The sequence below is a fragment of the Molossus molossus genome, unplaced genomic scaffold (genome assembly GCF_014108415.1).
Source record: "Molossus molossus isolate mMolMol1 unplaced genomic scaffold, mMolMol1.p scaffold_m16_p_15, whole genome shotgun sequence".
In the NCBI taxonomy this organism is placed as follows: Eukaryota; Metazoa; Chordata; class Mammalia; order Chiroptera; family Molossidae; genus Molossus; species Molossus molossus.
In genome coordinates, this window is record NW_023425350.1 from 15,876,553 (window position 1) to 15,898,665 (window position 22,113).

At 36.4% G+C, this 22,113-nt stretch overlaps 1 protein-coding gene across 1 annotated transcript in view; it reads left to right on the forward strand.

The window, feature by feature from the left end:
* Positions 1 to 17,818, forward strand: part of SELENOI (selenoprotein I) — a 43,554-nt gene extending 25,736 nt beyond the window's left edge. Inside the window, exons 5-10 of the mRNA XM_036263462.1 lie at positions 1,849 to 2,111; positions 3,479 to 3,587; positions 10,240 to 10,288; positions 12,676 to 12,856; positions 14,426 to 14,608; positions 16,781 to 17,818. Of these exons, the coding sequence (XP_036119355.1) occupies positions 1,849 to 2,111; positions 3,479 to 3,587; positions 10,240 to 10,288; positions 12,676 to 12,856; positions 14,426 to 14,608; positions 16,781 to 16,879 (884 nt within the window). The 3' untranslated portion in view covers positions 16,880 to 17,818. The remainder of the gene's footprint in view (positions 1 to 1,848; positions 2,112 to 3,478; positions 3,588 to 10,239; positions 10,289 to 12,675; positions 12,857 to 14,425; positions 14,609 to 16,780) is intronic.
* Positions 17,819 to 22,113: the final 4,295 nt, after the last annotated feature.

Below are 22,113 nucleotides of genomic sequence, written 5' to 3' on the forward strand. Positions count from 1 at the left end.
ATTTCAGCCTCTTAAATTGTACCCAACATCTTTTCTATCAGTCTTACTGACTTCCTTATTTCTATTAACACTGTAGTGTTAGCCAGACTGGAAACTTTGGAGATGGTCTTCTTGTCTTTCAGCCTCACCTTTCATTTGTTGCTACCTTGTCATTTTTATTTACTTACTAGCTCACATGTCTCCAGCTTTTCATTCATACCGTATTCCATCTCACTGTTGGCTGCTAATTAGCATTCCTCTTCCAGTTTGTCATTCATGCTGATGTCAGGGGAATCTTTCTGAAGCACTTCATTGAGTTGACTCTTGTCACTCTCGTACTCAGATACTTTTAGTAGCTCCTCCTAAAACTTTTAAATTGGCTGAAACTTCCCATCTACCCTCTTTATACTGCCCTATTCACATACTAGTTTCTAGTCAAAACTAAACTACTTGGCTTTCTCTGAACAGGCATGTGCTTTTCCATCTCAGTGTTTTTGCTGATAGCACTCCCTCCTCTTGAAATGACATACTCCTTTATCTCTTATCTACTGAAATCCAACTCATTCTTTATATCCCCACTCAGATTTCATCTTGTCTTCAAAGCCATTCTAGATTATCTTAGCCTGAAGAGAGCCTGTCCCTTTTCTATACTCTTCTATGGTTTATGATACACTGTTTTTTAATTTTATTTTTGCTACAGATGTTTCTCCTTTTTTTCCCCATTGACACCCCCTTCCCCATCCCCCCACCCCTTCCCCGGCTTTGTTGTCCGTGTCCATTGGTTATGCATACATGCATATAAGTTCTGTGGTTTATCTCTTCCCTTCCCCCACCACTCCCTCTTCTGAGGGTTGTCAGTCTGTACCCTACTTCCACATCTCTGGGTTTACCCTGTTCCTCAGACTGTTATGTTCATTATATTCCACAAATAAGTGAGATCATGTGGTATTTGTCTTTTTCTGCTTGGCTTGTTTCACTTAGGATAATACTTTCCAGGTCCCTCCATGTCGTCTCAAAGGATAAGAGATCTTTCTTTCTTAACAGCTGCATAGTACTCCATTGCGTATATGTACCACAGCTTTTTTATCCATTCGTCTACTGATGAACACTTGGGCTCTTTCCAGATCTTAGCTATTGTAAATAGTGCTGCTATGAACATGGGGGTACATATATTCTTTCTGATTGGTGTTTCTGTGATACACTGTTTTTAATTATCATGTTTTTTCTCCTTTTTCAGTTGTAAACACAAACTTAGTTTATTCTAAGATTCTTGTAATCTTTACAAAATTGAGAATAGTTGCATAGATTCAGTAAATTACATTTACTGAAACTTAGTATGTACAAAACTTTTTCTGAAAGCAACTGAAATTGTGGAGGTGGTAGGGCTGTAAAGAAGTGACTGTAAACAAGATAAAATAAGTGTTGTAGCTGAAGTACAGATTGTTTTTGGATCTTAGAGCAAGGAGTGTTTAGATGAAATATAATGAATAACTATTGAATGTTTTCTGGAGGCTTGAGAATTTGTGGTTAGTGGAATAATTCAGTTGTTAGGCAGATTTGGAGAAATTCTGTGTCCAACTAGAATTCTGAGTGCTGCTTCCTCAGGTCTAAAATTGATACCATTCAGTGTAATAAACATTTTAATTTTTAGATTTAACTTAAATTACTGATTTTTTCCCCTGAAATCTTTGAGTTGTAGGAATTAAAGGTTAGATTTTTATAGTGCTGGCTGGTAGCTATACTTCAGTTAATTAACATTCCTGTGATATGCTGATTTGTTTTGTTTTGTTTTCTCAAATTTATTAAAAAAGACTTTGTTATACTAGTACCAGTTTGACCTTTTCCTATGATAATGTGTTTCTGTTGCAGATGGTGTGGATGGAAAGCAAGCCCGCAGAACCAATTCCAGCACCCCCTTAGGGGAGCTTTTTGACCATGGCCTGGATAGTTGGGCATGTGTTTACTTTGTTGTAACTGTGTATTCCATCTTTGGACGAGGATCATCTGGTGTCAGTGTTTTTGTTCTTTATCTGCTGCTATGGATTGTTTTGTTTTCTTTCATCCTGTCCCATTGGGAAAAGTATAACACTGGGGTTCTTTTCCTGCCATGGGGATATGACATTAGCCAGGTGGTAAGTATATATTTTAACTTAAATTTTCAACATTGCGTCAATTTTGGGGGGGTAGTTTTCATCATTCTTTCTTTATTGCCCTTATGCTTTTTTTGATTAGAACTGGTGTGTGCTTTTAAAAAAACTTATATTATTTATGGAAAATTTCAAACATATACAAAAGTAGAGAGGATAGTATAGTGAACCCTTATGTCCCTGTTATTTAGCTTCAGCGGTTATCAACACATGGCCAGTCTAGTTTCATGTATACCATTTCTCACTCCCTTCCTCCCACCCAATTATTTTCAAGGAAATTTCTGAAATTATATGATAAATATTTTACTGTTAATCTCTTAATGGTAAGAGCTCTTGTTATTTATTTATTATTATTATTTTTTTATCCTTAGCCGAGGATATGTTTTGTGTGTTTTTCTAAATTGATTTTAGAGAGAAAGGAAGGGAGAGAAACATGGATATGAGAGAGAAACATTGACCCGTGCTTCCTATCTGAAGTCCGACGGGGGATCCAACCTGAAACCTAGGTATGTGCCCTGACCGGCAAGCTAATTCACCACCTTTTGGTGTACTGGGCAACACTCTAACCAAGCAAGCCACTCAGCCAGGGCAGTAAGAGCTCTTTTAAAAAAAAACATGAACATGGTCGGGCGGCATCCTGTGCGCTGAAAGGTTGCTGGTTCGATTCCCAGTCCGGGCACATACCCAGGTTGTGGCTTAGTCTCCAGTGGGAGGCATGCAGGACACAGCTGATTGATGTTTCTCTCTTTCTCTCCCTCTCCCTTCTTCTGTCTCTAGAAATCAATAAAAAATCTTAAAAAGAAAACAAACACAATGCCCTTATCACACCAAAAAATGAACAGTTTCTTAATGTTAATAAACTTCATTTTAACTGTTTTTTTGTCCTTGTCGCCAACTTTTCAGTGAGTAGAAAGATGTGTTTTCTTTTACTTAGTAGTCTTGCTATTAACTCTCCCTGCCTTTGAATCATACTTTTTGTGTTGCTATTTTGCCCATTTGCATTGCACTTAAGTCTCCATTAAAGAGTCAGAAGTTGAAATGTTTTTGATGAAAAAAGTGATTGGGTGGGCAAACTGGATCATCTTATGGCTTAACCAACTTATGAGGTACTTAAAGTATTCCAAGTGATGGCCAGTTGCTTGCATTGTCTAGAAGTTAGTTATTCTATAGCATTGTTGGCTGAAAAAAATTTTTTTAAAGGCAAGAAGACTTGCCACAATATCAACTTTAAGCATACTTCTTGCTTTTACTAAAACTGTTGACTAGAGTTATGCTGCATAAAGCATTATTGATCTCCTGATCTTTCCAGCTGTTAATGCCTCTGTATGCTTTTGTCTGCATTTGCCTTCCAGACTATTTCTTTTGTCTACATAGTGACTGCGATTGTGGGAGTTGAGGCCTGGTATGAACCTTTCCTGTTTAATTTCTTATATAGAGACCTATTCACTACAATGATTATTGGTAAGAAGCTCCATGTTGAAGCCTGTTTTAACATCACTTTGTTTGATTATAACAAGCAGCAACACCCTTCCCCCTTCCCCACACCCTCCAGCAAGCAGAACAGCCCAACAACCCGTAGGATTTCAACCTAATCATTAAGGAAAATAAGGTTTTTTTGTGTGTCTTTTTGTTGTTGTTGTTGTTGTTCAGCATCAAGCTGTTTTTAATGAGAAGAAAATACCAAAATAGATTGCACAAACTTGGAAACTATTTAAATTAATCTGGGTTGTCTTGGAGGATCCACATGTAGGTGACATTTGGTACGGGTTTTTAGTTATCTCAAATTGAAGATTATTAGTTTGTAGGAAATAGAATAGAGATTACTTTATCCACTCCAAAAATTGAGCCTCTGCTCACCTCTGGTACCCTCCTTCTTAAGCTGTTGAATGCTAGGTAAAGGGTTTATTTTAATCATGGTAATATTTCCCTTTTGATTTTAGCTGAAGGGGATATCTACAGGATGACTGAGTGGGGAAGAGTGTTTTCTGTGGAAAGAGGCAAAAAGGAAAAGGACTGGATTATTTGGGGGCATCAGGAGTGGCACTAAAGATCTTTGTAGAAGTAAAAAAGCATACTTGTTGGCTATTGCTGTTCCCTAATTTAAAAAATAACCCTGTCTCTTTGTATTGGTAAACCTTGGTAATGTAATGGGAATCCGATACCGTTTAGAAACTTTAGTCATTGGCTTTCAGAAGAGGAGTGGTTTGGGCTTTTTTTTCATGGCTCTGAGCCACAGATACTGTATTTTAGGAACCTTGCTCTAATCTACCAAACGTTCACTTTTTGGTACCTATATAAACTGTAATTACCTTGAAAAGGCTATTTTTCATCTCCCACCATCTAATGGATCTTTTGATTTAAGCTTGTCCTTTTACAGGTTTGCTGCATTTTACATTTAAATGTTAAATTTAAAGATAAGGTGGAGCCCTAGCTGGTTTGGCCCCAGCGGTTAGAGCGTTGGCCCGTGGACCAATGAGTTGCGGGTTTGATTCTGATCAAGGGCATGTACCTCGGTTGCCGTTTGTCCCCGGCTCTGATTGGGGTCGTGGGGGAGGCAATCAGTCGATGTGTCTCTCTCACGTCAATGTCTCTCTCTCTCTCTTCCTCTTTCCCTCCTACTATCTGAACAAAAAAGGAAAAATATCCTTGGGTGAGGATTAAGAAAAAAGAAGAAGGTGGAATTCTCCGATATATGAGACATAGTTTTGAATGTTAAGTGAGTGCTTTATTGGACACATAATTTTGTTTGTAATTTGTAAGTTTATTTGAATTCTTTTCTCTAAAATAAAACAGAATCCCACATGTTTCTGAACAAATAAGTAAAGTAGCTTTTCCAGTACTAGATTTGAGTAGACACAAATAGACAGAAGGGCCTTAGGGTCTAAGCTACTTAGTTTCTGCTGATGGAATTGATGGTGCTGATGCTGGGGTTGCTAGAGTAGACTAGAGCCTCCCATGAGGGAAGGAACGATCAAAGGTTGGTAGGAGGTGGAGTGACTCTTGTTTGCCATTATGGAAGCTTAACCTTCTTTTGGGTACCACAGATAAACCACCAAGATAGAAAGCAAAATCCCCCCCTTTCGCCCTGGCTGGTTTGGCTCAGTGGTTAAATTGTCAGCCTGCGGACCAAAGAGTCGTGGGTTTGATTCTGGTCAACAGCATGCATCTCGATTGCAGTTCGTCCCCAGCCCTGGTCAGGAGGCAACCATTTGATGTGTTGCTCTCACATTGATGTTTCTCTCTCTCCTGCTCCCTCCCACTCTATCTAACATAAATGGAAAAATATCCTTGGGTGAGGATTAAAGAAAAGATTCCCCCCTTTCATTTTTTCCTCTCTTTTTACTATGAAAATATTTAAACATCTTTTTTTTTCTATTTTATATAATAAATCCCTACGTGCCATCACCCAGCTTTAACAGTTTTCAATTTAAGTGCCAATCTTGTCTCAAATGTACCACTACCCCACAACCCTTGGGTTATTTTATAACATAAAGTCTTTTATACTTACCCACTGTTTACCATTTCTGTTGCATTTCATTCCTTTTTGTATATCTGACTAAGATGTGGTGTTCTTTCTCAGAAGTCTGATGTACTTCCTTTAGCATTTCTTGTAGAGCAGATCTGATAGCATTGTATTCTCTCAGTTTTTTGTTTATGTGAAAATGTTTTGATTTTGCCTTAGTTTTTTCCCCACCACTTTGAATATGTTATTCTAATGTCCAGTGGCATGAGTCAGCTCATGCATCATTGTCTCCCTGTGTGTAATGTGGGAAATTATCAACCACAATTCCTTCCTTCCTTTCTTCCTTCCTTCCATCCGTCCATGATTTCTATTCATCTGTCTTTTAGTTCACTGCTTTTTTTTTTCTATCTCCCATCACCTCTTAAAGCTATCTGGTCAATCTTTCATGGATCCTATCATTTATGATACTTTTCAGCTTTAGATTTTCCATTTGGTTCTTTTTACACTCCATTTCTCTTTTGAGATTCTCTATCTGTTCTTTCATTATTGCCATATTTTCTTTTAGTTCTTTGAGCATATTTAAAATAGCTACTTTAAAGTCTGTTTGCCAAACATCTGTAACAAAATAAATTAATTAATAAGACCAAAAAAGAAAATATGTTTGCCAAATTAAGCATGTGGGTCCACTTGGGAGTAAGTTTCTATTGACTCCTTTTTTAAAAAAATGTCTGCATTTTGCTAATTGCATTCTCACTGTGTCATTAACATGTTCCTCTATCCCTTGTTTTCCTATAAACTAATACATAGATCTATAGACTCAGATAAGAGTTTGATTTGTTTGTTTTGGCAACTATATTTGTTAGCTAATGATACTTTTAAGAGGCACATAATATCTAGTTGTCTCTCTTTATTTTGAGGTGAATAATGATCAGAGAGAGGGTTGAGGTATTATTTATCTATTCCCATATATTACAAAGTTCTGCATCAGTTCTTTACCATATAGTATTAACAGACATTGGTGATCATTGCTTGGGAAACCATTAATTCATTGGATAGCTAAGGGAATAAAGTTTGTTTTTAAAAAAATATCTAATAAAGTCATACAGATAATTCTAAATCAGATTTGATGATGTAGTTTTTTTACTTAACCGCATTGGTCTTACATTTGTATCCTTTAAACTGTGACAAAAGTCTTTGTTTTCAATGACACAAAATATTTACTTTATTTTACAGAATACCCACAACAGTCTCAGAATATAGTACCAAAATCAGCAACAATATGACTACTGAAAATTGTTTAAGATTTTGTTTTTTTGAGGTTCCATTTATCCTTATGGTTTATCCTACTAGAGATTCCCAGTCAGGTTATTATAGTTTAAAGTTACCACTTTGTGGCTGTGCCACCAACTGGATATATGCATTTTAGTTTGTTTCACTTTACTTTTTGGTTTTTAGAGATGACTTTTTCTTTTAAATTTTATTTTTTCTTTATATTTATGTAAAATATTCACTTGATTACAAAGTCAAATCTATATACAAAATTTGAGCTTCTATCACTACTATAATATTCTCTTCCCAAATAGTTAACTATTCTTAGGTTTATCTTTACATTGTTTCTTTTTTTCTTTCTTTTTTTTAAAATATGTTTTTGTTGTTTTTTTTTTTAGAGAGAGAGGAAGGGAGAGAGAGATAAAAACATTGATGTGAGAGAGAGACACTGATTGGCCACCTCCTGCATGCCCCACACTGGGGGTCGAATTCGCAACCTGGGCACGGGCCCTAACCTGGAATTGAACTGGGACCTCTCAGTCCACGGGAGGATGCTCAATCCATTGAGCCACACAGGCCAGGCTACATTGTTTTTCAATATAAGTAAATGTGTGTGTCTGTGGTTTTATCACCCCTTTTTCTAGAAATGGTAGCTTGCTATATACGTTTTTTCTGCGCTTGCCTTTTTCCCCCCACATAATAGTGTATCCTAGAGATCACAGTGTAGTGATATATAAGGATCTTCCTCATTTATTCTTGCAGCTGCCTAGGGCTTTCTTGTGTGGATGTACCATAGTTTATTCAACCAGAGTTATTTCCAGTGTTTTGCTGTACACAAATTGCTGCAGTGAATAGTCTTGTACATATATATGTCTTTTCATATTTTTGGAAAAGATCTGTAGAAGTAGAATTGCTAGTCAAGGACAAATATATGCAGTTTCACTAAATATCCCCATATTCTCTACCATATGAGTTGTGTGATTTCAAAGTCCCACCAGCTGTATGTGTGCTTATTTATTTACAGTTTCACCAACTTAGTTTGTCAAACTTTTGGATTTTTGCCAATCTGATAGGTAAATGATATATCTGTAGTTTTAATTTGTATTTCTTTTGTTTTATGAATGGACTTTTCTAGTGCTTAAGAACCATTTGTATCCTTTATTCTATATACTTTTTATATATCTAGCCAATTTTTGCTGTAGGATTGTTAACCATTTTCTTTATTTGTAGAAGCTCTCCATATATATATATATATGTATGTATATATATATATATGATATATTGATCTTTTCTTTTGATATAAATTGAAGTCTGTCGCCCCTCCCCATGGGCCCCCCTTTGTTTGTTTATCTTTCTCACTTTCCTTAAGGTACTTTTGTTTTGGTGATTTTAATTGAAGTTCCTGTTTAATAAGCCTGTAAATGTGAGGAACCAAAATATTTTATCCTTGGAGCCTTGGAGTGCATTATTCTATTCATTTATTTTTTATGAATTCCACTCTGATTTTTCTATATTATGAAGTCTGGGCCTCCCTGTGGCAATATGGAAAGCAGGTCTGCACATGTGTGGGTTCATCACTATTATTATATAGTGTTTGATTGATAAGTATTTAAATTAATAATTATATACTCTTTACAGAATATACATTAAATGCTAGTTAGAAAAGAAATAGTAGATACATTCTTTTTCTTTTTGGCAGCCTGGATAGAGTCCTGATTTTTCTACATGCTTACTGTACTTAAGATAAAGCTATTTCAAGATGTTTTAAACTACCAAATACTCTTGGTAGCAAATATTTTGCAAGTTTCTTTCAGCCTATTTCCAACACCTCTGAGGTACAAGTAATTCTGTGTTAATTCATTTAGCCTTGACTTTCTTTTGTGGAGTCAGCTGCTGAAAATTTCCGAGAATTTGGAGAACACAGCATGTCTTCTCCTTTGTTTTCTTCTAAAATCTGTCTTGGGGGATGTTGTTCCATTTGGACTTGGAAATAGCAGAGCAATTTATCTTTTGAGATGAGATTTCTGTGTTATGGAATCAGTCTTTTCATCTGTTTTAGAAAAATGTCTTTGGAATTGTTTTGAAGGGATGCTTTTCTGCCTCTGAGCTTTATAATCATAGCTGCATTGACACCCCTAGCCCCATCTCCCCAAGCCAAGAATCGACGCTGGGAGCCCAGGACAAGCTAGGACTAATTATTAAGTGACAATGAAATATCCAAATGAAGTGTCCAGAAAGTGCCACATGTATTGATTTGGAGTTTGAAACAAAGATCACGAATTTACATCTCTATAGTTATAGAATTAGAGAATTTTAAAGATGCAAGGGATACTAGAAAATCATTTAACCTATTTTGTACAGCGGAGGAGTCTGAAGCTCAGAGAGATTGTCTTATTTGCCCAAGAGTCCATATCCAGATATTGGAGTCCTCTGTAGGAAGGAAGCTTATAATTAAAGCTGTAAGAGAAGTTTCTCTGAGGGAGAGTGAAAGCACAGTGGAATGCCCAGTTAGAAATATGCAGGAGGTAGAGTTCCCACCAGGAGACCAAGTGCAATGATTGTATGGTTAGCTAGGACATTGGGAGAATGGAATCGTAGAAGCAAAGGGAGGAAAGAATTGCAATTAGTGGATAGTCAATGGAGTCATCTTACCCAGAAGTCGGGAAGGAAGAAAGGGTATTGAATTTGATCATTAGGAGTGCTTGGTAAATTTCACAAGTGCAATTTCTGCAGAGTGGGAGACAGAATGAATGAAAGAGTGCTGAGGAATTAAGAAAACAAAATAAATTTTGGCAAGTGATAGGAAATAGTAAGTCGTGAAGGCAGAAGCATGATGGTAGTATTTCTTGGGAAGGCCATTCTTGTTTTTATATTTTATGAGAAAGAACTAGTTGTGGGGTGGGGGAAGAAGTTGAGAATGCTAGGGAGGTAAAAATAAATGGGAAGTAGCAGGATCTACTAGCCATCCCTTCTTCCAATAGCTTATGGTTATTGAGCAGTATATTATATGCCAGGTACTGTTCAAGGTGTCTTTACATGTAATAATTCATTTAATTCTCAAAACTCTATGGGGCTGATACTATTATTATCTCTATTTTATAAAGGAGGAAACTGAGGCAGGTTAACTTACCCGAAGTCATATAATCAGTTGGTAGCACAGCCAAGATTCAAATCCAGTCTGGCTCCTTGAAGTCTGCTGAGTCAGCAAACTGTACTGCTACTCTTCCAGTTGTAAATGTTGTTCAGAAAAGGATTTTATTTCATTACAGAAGTAAATTGGAACCTGAAAAATATTGGGTCTAAAAATATTATATATTTTGTATGTATTTATTATAAAAGTCACTTGAATAATAATCATGATTTAAATATTCTTCTTTTTAGGTTGTGCATTATGTGTGACTGTTCCAATGAGTTTATTAAACTTTTATAGGTAAGTATTTTTTTTTTTTTTGGTACATGCCCTTACTGGGAACTGAACCTGGGACTCTGGTCCGCAGGCCGATGCTCCAACCACTGAGCCAAATCGGCCAGGGCAAATTTTTTTTAATTGGATAAGAAAATCTTTAGAAATTGCTATTTAGATGAATTTTAGGATCTTTTTTTCTTTTGGAATCTGGACATTTTGAAAAGGTTATGAAATCTGTATTGAATCTAGAATGAGGTTAGGATAATTTAGGATATCTATGGTGGCTTGTGTAGTCACTTCAATCATAGCACAAAACTACTTGTTCTTATTTTTTTGTTACAGTTTTGGGATCACCCAACAGTTTTCTAATTTGTCATTTTTTGTGAGTGAATCTATCCACAGGAAGGAGTATGTTCCTGTTGAATATTGATACATTTATATTCTATTTTTATAAATTGATTATCTCTAAGTTTACTTAACATGATTATAAAAAACAAAAACAAAACAAAAAACTTTTGAACTTGTATAGTTTAGGACCAAACCCTAGACACTATGCTGATTCTTTTCAAATAGCATTATAGAGACATTTCTGCCTGGGGAGGAGGATGGGGTTTGGGGAGGGGAGTAGCCCAGGTAGAATTTCATTTTCTGATTTATACACTTTCCCACCTTTGTGTAGCCACACTGAATTTCTTTTTGTGACCTGAATATATTCTGCTCTTTCCTTCCTTAGTATTTTTGCTCCATTGTTTCCTCTACTTGAAAAACTTTTTTTTTTAATCCTTACCTGAGGATATTTTTCCATTTTATCTTCAGACAGAGTGGAAGGAAGGAGAGAGAGAGAAAGAGAAAAACATTAGCATGAGAGAGACACATTGATTGGTTGTCACTCGGCATGACCCCGCCCAGGGTCAGGGACCAAACCACAACTGACCAGACTCCAACCCAGGACTCTTATCCATGGGCCGACGCTCTAACCGCTGAGGCAAACCGGCGGGAGCTTGAAAAACTTTCTTTTCTTGCTACTTCCTCCTTCAGCTCTAAAATCTGTCGGCAGAACCCTCTCCATATCAAGCCACACTCTATGAACCTTCCCTGTTTATTGCAGCTGGCAGTCATTCATAGAAACCATAAAATTTAAAGCTCTGAAGGTCACAGAGATTATTTGAGTCATTTCCTCCTCATCTTTTATTTATTTATTTTTATCCTCACCCGAGGGCATTTTTTTGTTCAGATAGAGTAAGAGGGAGGGAGAGGGAGAGAGAGAGGGAGAGGGAGAGAGAGAGGGAGAGAGAGAAAGAGAAAGAGAAATAGAAAGAGAGAAAGAAACATTGATGTGAAAGGGACACAGTGAGTGGCTACCTCCTGCACAACTCAACCAGGGCCAGGGACAAACTGCAACTGAGGTACATGCTCTTAGCGGGAACCAAGCCCGGATCTCTTGGGACTGCAGGCCGACGCTCTAACCGCTGAGCCAAACCAGCCAGGGCTCCTCATTTTTTAAAGATGAGGTCCTGACTGGGCAACATCGTGGCCAAGGGCACATAATCAGTGGCAGAGTCAGGGCTAGAATTTGGGGCTCTGTTCAGGTGAGCAAACGTGCCTAGAGACACTAGACTGCTATCAGCAGTCTCATTTCAGAATCTTCCGTGGAACTAGTTCTCACTCTGAATTCTGTGTCACTTGTATCATAGTAGCACTGTGAGGTCCTCTTCTAGTACTGCTTTGTGTTCATTTTATTTTCTTTATTAAAATATCTCATGGCGATTTTCAACCTTTTTCATCTCATAGCACACATAAACTAAAATTCTGCAGCACACCAAAATATATATATTTTTTGCTAATCTGACCAAAAAAAAAAAGATATAATTTTGATTCATTCACACCAGGCCACTATTATGGTGGCTACTGTCTTTTTTTTTTTTTTACTTTGTAGATGAATTTATTGGGGTGACATTGGTTAATAAAATTATATAGGTTTCAGGTTGTTGTCATTTTTTAATTTGACAATCTAAGGGAAAAGAGGTCAGTGCCTCTGACTAAATAGTTAGGTATTGCATGTTTTACAAGTTCTTGTAGCACACTGGTTGAAAATTGGCTGTCATAGAACAAAGATCAAGTTTTATTCATCTTTTCATTCCAGGGGTAAAAATGGGACTGGGTCAGAGGACTCCATTTCTAGTCCTGACCCTGCCACTTGGTAGCAAATTGTGTAAACTTAAATTCTCACATCCCCACTTAACCTGTTAAAATGGGGTTAATAATGTTTATTCTTACCTATGCCATAGGATTGTGGTGAGTATAAAACTAGAGAATAAGTTTGAAAATACTTTAAAAACTATAAAATGCAAGTATAATATAAATTTTATGTGTAATAATGTTCTTTGTATTACCTGATTTTTTTTTTCCAGAAGCTATAAAAATAACACCTTGAAACACAGTTCAGTCTATGAAGCTCTGGTCCCCTTCTTTTCCCCATGTTTGCTATTCATTTTGTCTACAGCATGGATTCTCCAGTCACCTTCAGATATTTTAGAGATGCATCCTAGAGTATTCTACTTTATGGTTGGAACAGCCTTTGCCAATATCACAGTAAGATTTTTTAATTTTAAAAACTATAATATATAAGGAATGTATGACAGAATTGATCATTTGAGAAGCCTTATACATATTAGAATAAGCAGATTTTGATTTAAAGATATTTTAATTCAAAATTTGAAAAAACAATCTCAAAAGCAGAACATGCTGAAATTGTTTTATGTTTCCCTTCGAAACTAGTAGGATTTAGAGACTGCAGTAGTATACTTAAGTTTTTTTGTTTTGGTTGCCGGCTGAAGAATTTATGGAATAATTTATAGATTCCCTTCAGACAGTAAATATGATTAACAGTGTCATTGAAATGGCTATAGACCTAATAATTAGTTTGGGAGCTTGAAGGGGTTTGTTTTTGAGAGAAAACACATGATACACACACCTTCCACACATTTTTTTTAATCAACTAATTTTTAAATTAAGAATACGTAATTATAAACAATATAATACATACCACATTATTTTTAAAAATCAGGAGCTGAGAAAAGACCCTGATAGTTTATTTATTTATTTTTTATCCTCACCCGAGGACATTTTTCCATTTTTTGTTCAGATAGAGTGGGAGAGAAGAGAGAGAGAGAGAGAGAGAGAGAGAGAAACATTGACGTGAAAGGGACACATTGAGTCGCTGCCACCTGCACGACCCAACCAGGGCCAGGGACAAACTGCAACCGAGGTACGTGCCCTTAGTGGGAACCGAACCAGGGTCTCTCTGGACCACAGGTTGACGCTCTAACTGCTGAGCCAAACCGGCCAGGACTAGACCTTGATAGTTTTGACAGCCAGGAAGCCTGTGCCACTGAGTTTAATGTTTTTATGTATAAAACGTATATATGAAAGAATAAAACTATATTTGAATAAGGTATTGAAAGTAAAGGGAGGCAAAGAGGTTTTGAGGTATTAATATGGTAACATGACTGAATTGGAGGTATCGATGGTTCATCTCCGTGAAGAAATTTAGTTGGAGGAGGTAAGGTGGGAGGCTGTTTTTTTTTTTTTAAATCCTCACCTGAGGATATTTTTTCATTGAATTTTAGATAGAGTGTGGGGGAGGTGGAGAGAGAGAGAGAAACATCAATTGGTTGTTGTTTGCCTGCCACACAACCCTGACCAGAGACAGGGATGGAACTGCAAACAAGGCACATGCCCTTGACCAGAATTGAACCTGCAACACCTTGGTCCTTGGGCTGACGCTCTAACCACTGAGCAAAACTGACCAGGGCATGTTTTGAAAAAATTTTTTTAAAGAAACATAGAATCTTGAAATTGGGAGAAACTTTTACCCAAACTGTTACCCAGTGGAAGAATGACTTCCATAGCATCCTTACTAAATTATCTTACACTCTTCTGACACATACATGGTCGGAAGGTCCACAGGTTTGGAGGTGGGCACAGAGATCCAGTTGGCCCCGGATCAGTGGAGACTACTGAACTTAATGTAATGTAAATGTGTTGGCTCACATACTTGAATGTGTTTTAAGTGTTAGAGTGACAAGTTTTGGAAGTGGTTTGTTAATTAAATGCTTTTTCCTCCTCCTTTTTTTTTTTTTCTTTTTTACTAACTTCAAGTGTCAGCTGATTGTTTGTCAAATGAGCAATACCAGGTGTCCAACTTTGAACTGGTTGCTGCTTCCTCTCTTCTTGATTGTCATGGTGGTAAACTTAGGAGTCACCTCTTACACTGAGAGCATTCTTCTGTATTCATTAACAACCGCTTTCACTCTGGCCCACATCCATTATGGAGTACGAGTGGTGAGTAATCTAGAACAAAATTGGTTCCATTTGGTTCTTACAAATACCGGAAAGAAGGTGAGGGAAGTAAGTGTAAAAGAAAGTTTGCTTATAGTAGTTGGAAGAATTTTTATATATTCTCTAAATTTTGGATAATATTCAGGTGTGTAATTTTAAATTTTATTTCTCTAATAAATGTGTTATCATAACTACAAATAATTTAAAAGCTGGATAATTATAAGGAATTAGTTCTTGTTTTTAAGTCAGTAGAAATGTGAATAGAATTATAAGCTCTTGTGATTTTAATTATATAAGACTAGATAATTTCATTTGTTGATTATTTCTATGCATGCTTTTTTTTTTTAAATCCTCACCTGAGGACATTTTTTCATTTCTTGTTCAGATAGAGTGGGAGGGAGAGAGAGGGAGAGAGAGAGAGAAACATTGACGTGAAAGGGACACATTGAGTGGCTGCCACCCGCACCACCCAACCAGGGCTGGGGACAAACTGCAACCTAGGTACGTGCCCTTAGTGGGGACCAAATCCGGGTCTCTCTGGACTGCAGGCCAACGCTCTAACCGCTGAGCCAAACTGGCTAGGGCTATGCATGCTTCTTTAGGCACATTTTTGTTGCTCGTTAACATAATTTGGAGAGAAACTGAAATTGGTTTTGTAGCGCTGCTGCCTCCCTCCCTCCCTCTGCATGTGGTAAGGGAGGTTAGAACTTCAGACTAAAGGAAGGCTTTTGCATTTGAGGTTTTACTTCATCTGTGCTATTTCTGAGTTCTCATCAGGAGAAATACTAAATAGGGAAATATAGAAGAGAAAGGATTTGAGAATTACTATGCAAACAGTAATACTCTCTTTAAAATAAGAGACTAGTGTCAGGACAAATAAAATAAAATGAAAATCAGAACCATGCAGTTTATTTTCTTTTTCATCACACTTTAACATTCTTTTCTAATTATTTTAGTATGATCTCATAATTATGATTTTTAAATTGTATAGCATATTCTGTCAAGGAGATTGCTTAATAGTAACTCAATTTACTTAATTATGATGCAGTTATTTTAGTCATTTAGGTTGTTTCCATATTTTCACTATTAGAGGTAATGTTGGAGTGAGCAATTTGGAATAATTTTCTCTCATTTCATTTATTTTTTGAGGATACTTTCACAGGAGTGGGGTTATAGAGAAGGCTATTCACACTTTTATGTCTCTTAAAATACTTCTATTTGGTATGCTTGTTTTGAAAGGAACCCTGCTGTGAATCAGTTTGAGAAACAATTATATATTGTTCATATTTATAAAGTGGGGCACACCTGTCATGTTTGATAACAACTTTACACTTTGCATATGTTGCTGAACTTAGGTGTTCTTTTCTTATGTTTCTCCCCAAAGTAGCCCACATTTATTGGGATAAAGTTGATGAAATTGTTATGGAAAGAAATCATGATAAGCCTATGAATTATGATATGAAGACATAATTGTGTTTTTATTTGTGCAAAGTTAACATTATGCTTTATAGCAACATTTGTAGGCCTTTATCCTGATATTTCATCAGTCAGATGCATAAAGTGCAACACAGGTGCCATTGTCTTTCATAACTGATTTAATTTACTATAGCCCTTCAGAAGCATATCTTCAGAAAATGATACATACACAAAACCAGACCAAAACACATTTTCTTTAAATTACCAAGGTACTACAGTTTCTTTGTTATAAATATGGAAAATAAATACAAGCTAACAGAAAGAAATTTCAGGAGTATCTTTTATCTTTTTTTTGTCTGTCTTTGTGTTCTCTTACCACTTCTACAACTTCTGACCAGGAGGTAAAACTTGCTAAGTCAGACAAAACATTCACTGGAACTACTGAAATACAAATAATACAAATAAGAATAGAAATAAGAAATATCAGACAAATGATATTTACTAACTGGCACATAACCAAGCTCTAGCAGTGGATTTAGGCAGACCCAGGTTTAAGTGCTAACTCTCCCAGGGTAGTTCTAGTACTCTTATTTAGCCGTCTACGTCTATAGCTATCCTAACCCAGAAAAACCTTCATTATTTATGATGATTTTTGCAGTGTCAGTAAATTGTTGTCTTCAGAGGGTGAATTCTGTGTGCTTTAAAAAGAAAAAAATTAGGTACGTATTAGTCACTGCCTCCTGTTCTGGTTTTCTACAGGTAAAGCAGCTGAGCAGCCATTTTCAGATTTACCCCTTCTCATTGAGGAAACCCAACTCAGATTGACTAGGAATGGAAGAAAAGAATATTGGCCTATAATCTAAAGAAAGAAGTACTGTAAATAAGATGCTTATGAATATTTCATCTATCACCATTGAACTAAACTGATCTGCTTAACAGACATGGGAACTCTGTGTGTGGTACTTGTACAGCAGGAATGAGCTATATAATCCGAAATGTGGAATTTTGAACCTACTAATGCCCAGTTTATTTTATTTTTTATAAAACCATGTGATATTTTGGTTAAGTATAATCTACATTAGACCAGCAAAATGTTTCTAGTGATTTTAGCTTCATGAGTCCATTGTGTTTTGGTTCATACAGAGTTAAAGATGCTTTATTTTTATTATTTTTAAAACCCCCAGATTAGTTTAGGATACTGATAGCATTCAGAAAACCACAAATATGTTTTCATATTTGGTACTTAGTAGTAGATTGTTAGCTATGGAAACTATCAGTAGTCCACATCTTAAGTAGGGAATAGATAAGAGCAAGTCACCCTCAGCAAGAGATGCCAGATGTTTACAGAACAATATACAGGGTTGCCAATATACTGGTTTCTCTTTCCCATGGAAATGCCTTTGTCCTCATGGGCTAAAAGAGCTAATATATGTTTGGATTCTCTAGTATTCTCACTCTCTCTGTTATGTAACAGAGCTTGGTAAATGGTTTAGTTTTCTTTTAAAGAAAAAATATTCTATTGAGACTTAGTAGAGAATGGATTGAAATTGTAGCTCACCCATGGCATGGTTCATTGTTTAAAAGTGGAGTTTCCTCCCCCGGCTGCAAGTTGCTGAGATTTGGTGCCTGTGAACTATGATTAAATGAATCTGTGTACCAGTGTGAGTCTTACGATAATGACTTCACCTTCAAGGAACACAGGTAAACTTCCTTATTGGCGAATTTACTTTGGAGTTAGGAATCTCATGAACCTCACTACAAAATTAGTTTTGTGATTCAGTTTGGCCTTTCTTTCTTCCTTCTTCTCTCTCCCTCTATCTTTTTTTTTTTTTTTTTTTTTTTTATGGAGGAGAGAGTGCTATATTTTTTATTTCATTCAAAATAAGTAGAGAGAAATTCTCTCTTCTCCAACTTGCCCACCTTGAAGAAAATATTTGATATATATATGCCTTACTGAGAGAATGTACTCTCTTTAATATAATTTGGAATACTTTTTGAGGTTTACTGACAAGCATCAACATCTCTGTGATTTTAATGTGGTTGTTTTATAGATCATACCTTTTCATGAATGTGGATATTTTCTTCTTTATCTTTTTCATTTTGTCTTCATTTACTTTGGTGGTGGTGAAATTTACTTCCTGATTTTCTTTTGTTTTCCACTGAATGAAGTTTGTGCTTGAATGAAGAGTGTATCTTAAACCCTTTTTTTTTTGGATGGATTACACTTGGATAAAAAAGGCACCACTGTATTGATATGTAATTAAATTCATAACCATTATTTATCTATGAATGTGACCATTTTAAAATTTAATTATAGTGTATTCCTTTGTTGAACTTCTGTCTGCTGCTTTGTAAAAATAACTATGTAATTGATATTTCAATTTTTAAATTTGTAAATTCTAATGATTTTCATCTAGGTTATTAGAAATGAACAAAGAACTAACTCATGATTCTGTACTCATTTTTTAAAATGTTTGTAAAGACTGAGGTAAATTCAGTGACTTTCTCTGAAACAGAAATGAACTGAAAACAGGTGAGAAATTGATGCTGAAAAGTCTGGGTAATAATTTCATGTTCGTTGATAAGTTGCCAGCATAGAGGTCAGAGAACAAATCTGTGTACATTGTTCTTTGTCATCTGTAAAATTGAACTGGATAGTGTTTGGGCTGGGAACAGAGCTTTGTGTTAAGGTTTCTAAGCTAATGATTTTACTTTTTTTGGGTTGTTGTTGACCTTATACACAAGAATGAGATTAATCTGTATTATATAAGAAAGGAACTGATAAATATTTATAAAATGACAAGTTTGGACCACAGGCTCTCTTCACCTTTCATAGTATAGTCAGAAAATGTCTCCTACTTCTGGCACAGGGTCCATGTCCTATAATTTTGGGGCTTTTACCTCAAAGTGTGTTTCTGCTGTCTTTCTGTTGCATCAGTTTTATTTGGAAATTGTTTTGTGCCTATACTTTATGACTTATTTCCCTGTGGTGGTGAAGAATTATGCCATAGTCGGTTTTATCCACATCCTTAGATGAAGGAAAGGTGGCTTCCACAAGGTGGAAGTGGAACTGAGGCCTACCTGTCCAGAGTCCGCGAACGTGTGCACCTGGAGTGCTGCTGACCTCGCTCGGGTTTAGTCCGTCATCTTGAAAGCCCCCATTTGTTATGTGGTACTAGGGTGTGCGAAGCAGTTACAAATAGCTCTGTGGACTATGTCATGCCAATTAACATTTCCAAAGTATAAAAGACATTTTCGGCTTTTGCGTGATATTTTGGAGTGAGTTCACACCTCAGCCTTTCTCTCAGCATACACTGAGCTGCCTTGTGGGGGAGCAGTGGGAGGGCTGGTCACCCATCGTGTTTTCTGTCCATTTCGGAATAGAGTGCCTTAGCCGGGCCAGAGGCTTGCTTTGTGTTTCTGTTGGCCAAAGTTACTCAGACCTGTAAGAGAAGTTTCTTTCCAGGTTTTGGTATGAAAAAACGTCCTTTCTTGCTTGTCAGAAAATAATCCCCTACATTTGAGGGAGGCATGGGATAGAAAAGTTAGAAAATTACCTGGATAGAGCAGGTTAATGCTGCCTTTTGTGATCCTTTAATAACATCACCTTAGTGCTGTGCACAGTTTAAACCATCATTCCTCCACTATATGTAATAATTATAGTTGATGGGTTTTAGTCTTAATGGTAATAGAGTGAATAATTTCCAAATAAAAATAAATAATCTTCCTTGATATTTAATAATATCATGGTTAACATACTTCTAATATTCATTTCAAAAGTAAGTTAAATGCTGATTATAGTCTAGAATGTTACAATACTACCACCAACATGTCGTTTATTTTCATATAGAATTGTTGGGAAGATGAGTATATGTCTAGATTGACCAAATACTAAATTAGATATCAAAAGAGCATTGTCCATGACCTGAAGCCTGGGCATTGGGGGAATATGCAAGGAAGAGGCATATGTAATATCTACTTTGAGGGGTAAAGGAATCACCTTAATGCTAATGCCCTCAGGGCCCAGTGATTTAAATGTAATGCACAGTCTAAAATTGTTACAGTTTAGCTCATCATTCCTCCACTAGTTTCAGATTCAAATGTGAATTTGAAAGTTTCCTAAGTGTTTCATTTTCAAAGAATTAGTTTATTTTGTAGTCAGTCATAAAGCATTTGGAATGTACCTTGCTTTCCAAAGGAGACTTTGATTCTATAACTTATGGAGAATAAAAAGATAATATGAAGGTATTTGAATCAAAGGCTACTAGAATTCTGTTTATAACTCTTCCTCTTCAGTCTTCACCTGGGTTTCATTTTCACTAGCCACCGCCTGGGACAGAGATGCCCACTTGCCGTGTTGCCCTAGATCTTGCCACATTCAAATCTCCTTGATTGCCTTAGTTGTCCTGTCTAGTCGAGGACTGGGGACGTGCCAGAGGGAGCAAAGGAAACCTGATGAGCTAGAGCGTTTGACTTTGGGTCCCCAAATAAGCCAGAAACAGATCCAGACATTTTTGGTTATGTTGACGATTCCTGTGTTCAGAGTGGCCTTTATCTTGACCTCAGTTCTGGACTTGATGAGCACACCCTGTAGGACATTTGTGAAGTCAGACTAGAATTTTCTTTGTCTTGTGAGATTTCTTTGTAAGGTAGCCAGCCCTTTCTTGAACATCCTGGGGGTGAATAACCTAATTAACTTAGCTGCCAGTACTAGAACCTTCCAGGAGTTTAAACTAGTAAACTAGTATTTGAAGCACTTTGACGTGTACATTTAAAGTGACAATTTTAACAATAAAATGGTGTTAAATTAATCGCTGTGAAACTTGAAAGTGTGATGCTCTGCATTTTAGAAAGCTTATGTAGATTCTGATTTTCCTCTATTAATTATGAAATCCATGTGATTTGTATATTGTACTTTCCATCTTTGACAGTAGTTCAGATAACTGACATTGGCAGGCAGCTACTTTTAGGGTCCATGGTAAATCATGGTGGTTTAACTTTTCCAGAGAAAGTGGCGATGTGCTTTCTTCTTCCTTGTGTGGAGCCATGGGAATTGGATTTATTGGCTAGTTCATTTCCAGTGTTTCTAGAGTGCAAAATAAATGTAACCATACTTTTAACCTGCATGCTAGTAATATGCTTTGCTTTTTAGTGAACAGATATGCAAGAGATAGTAATCTGGCTGATTTTGTTTGTTTTTAATCAGGGTCTGCTCTTTATTGGACAGATCTTAAAAGCTAATATTTAGGGTAGTAAAAGCAGTTTTGCCATTTGTAGCCTTCTCACGGGTGGCCTGAGCCAAGGGAATTGTGTTGCATTTGGTCAGAAAGCGTTTCCAGAATTGGAAAGTAGCACGTGGACTGATGTTAGAATATTTTAATAAGGGCTTATCTTCTTAGGAAAGTCCATTTGGACGCAGCAGGAGTGTCTGGTCCTCCGCAGATCATTCACATTGCCTTAGTCTTCACAGAATCATTCCTAGAAAGCCAGACTAAATCAAAGTGGTGCTGTTTTTAAAGCATGTCAGTTGGATCATGGCCATAGTGTACCTAATGCTACATTGAGATTAGAGACAGGTTTGAAGATGGAGTGGTAGGTGCAATGGGTGCCTACTGGCTCTTTGGCTACAGTCTTTTCTTGAGCATTGTCTCTGGGTAACGATTAAATTAGAATTAAATGTTTTATTAAAACGTACACAGTTCTCCATGAATTCTAGATTCTGGTATTCTTGACAAACACTTTTTATTATCTAAAAAGTAAGTTCTTGACCAGGAACATGTTTAGTTAGTACTTGATATTACTAATCAGGAGCCTGTTTTAATTTTACAAGATCTATGAATGCTGCATTATAAACCTGTTTAAAATACTGATATCACTCAGTATCAGACTTTGAGTTTAATAAGTGCTATTTAAGACTGCCCCACGATATTAACAACTTTTTGAGGTTATTTTGTTTAGATAACTTACCCCATTAGAGCAGCCATTCAGGAGACGAAGACCCAGCTACATGTGTTATTTACTCATTCTGAAATGTGCCAAGAAAGCAGAATTTAGCATTTTGTCCAAATTCCAAATTTTTAAAAAAGTAGCAG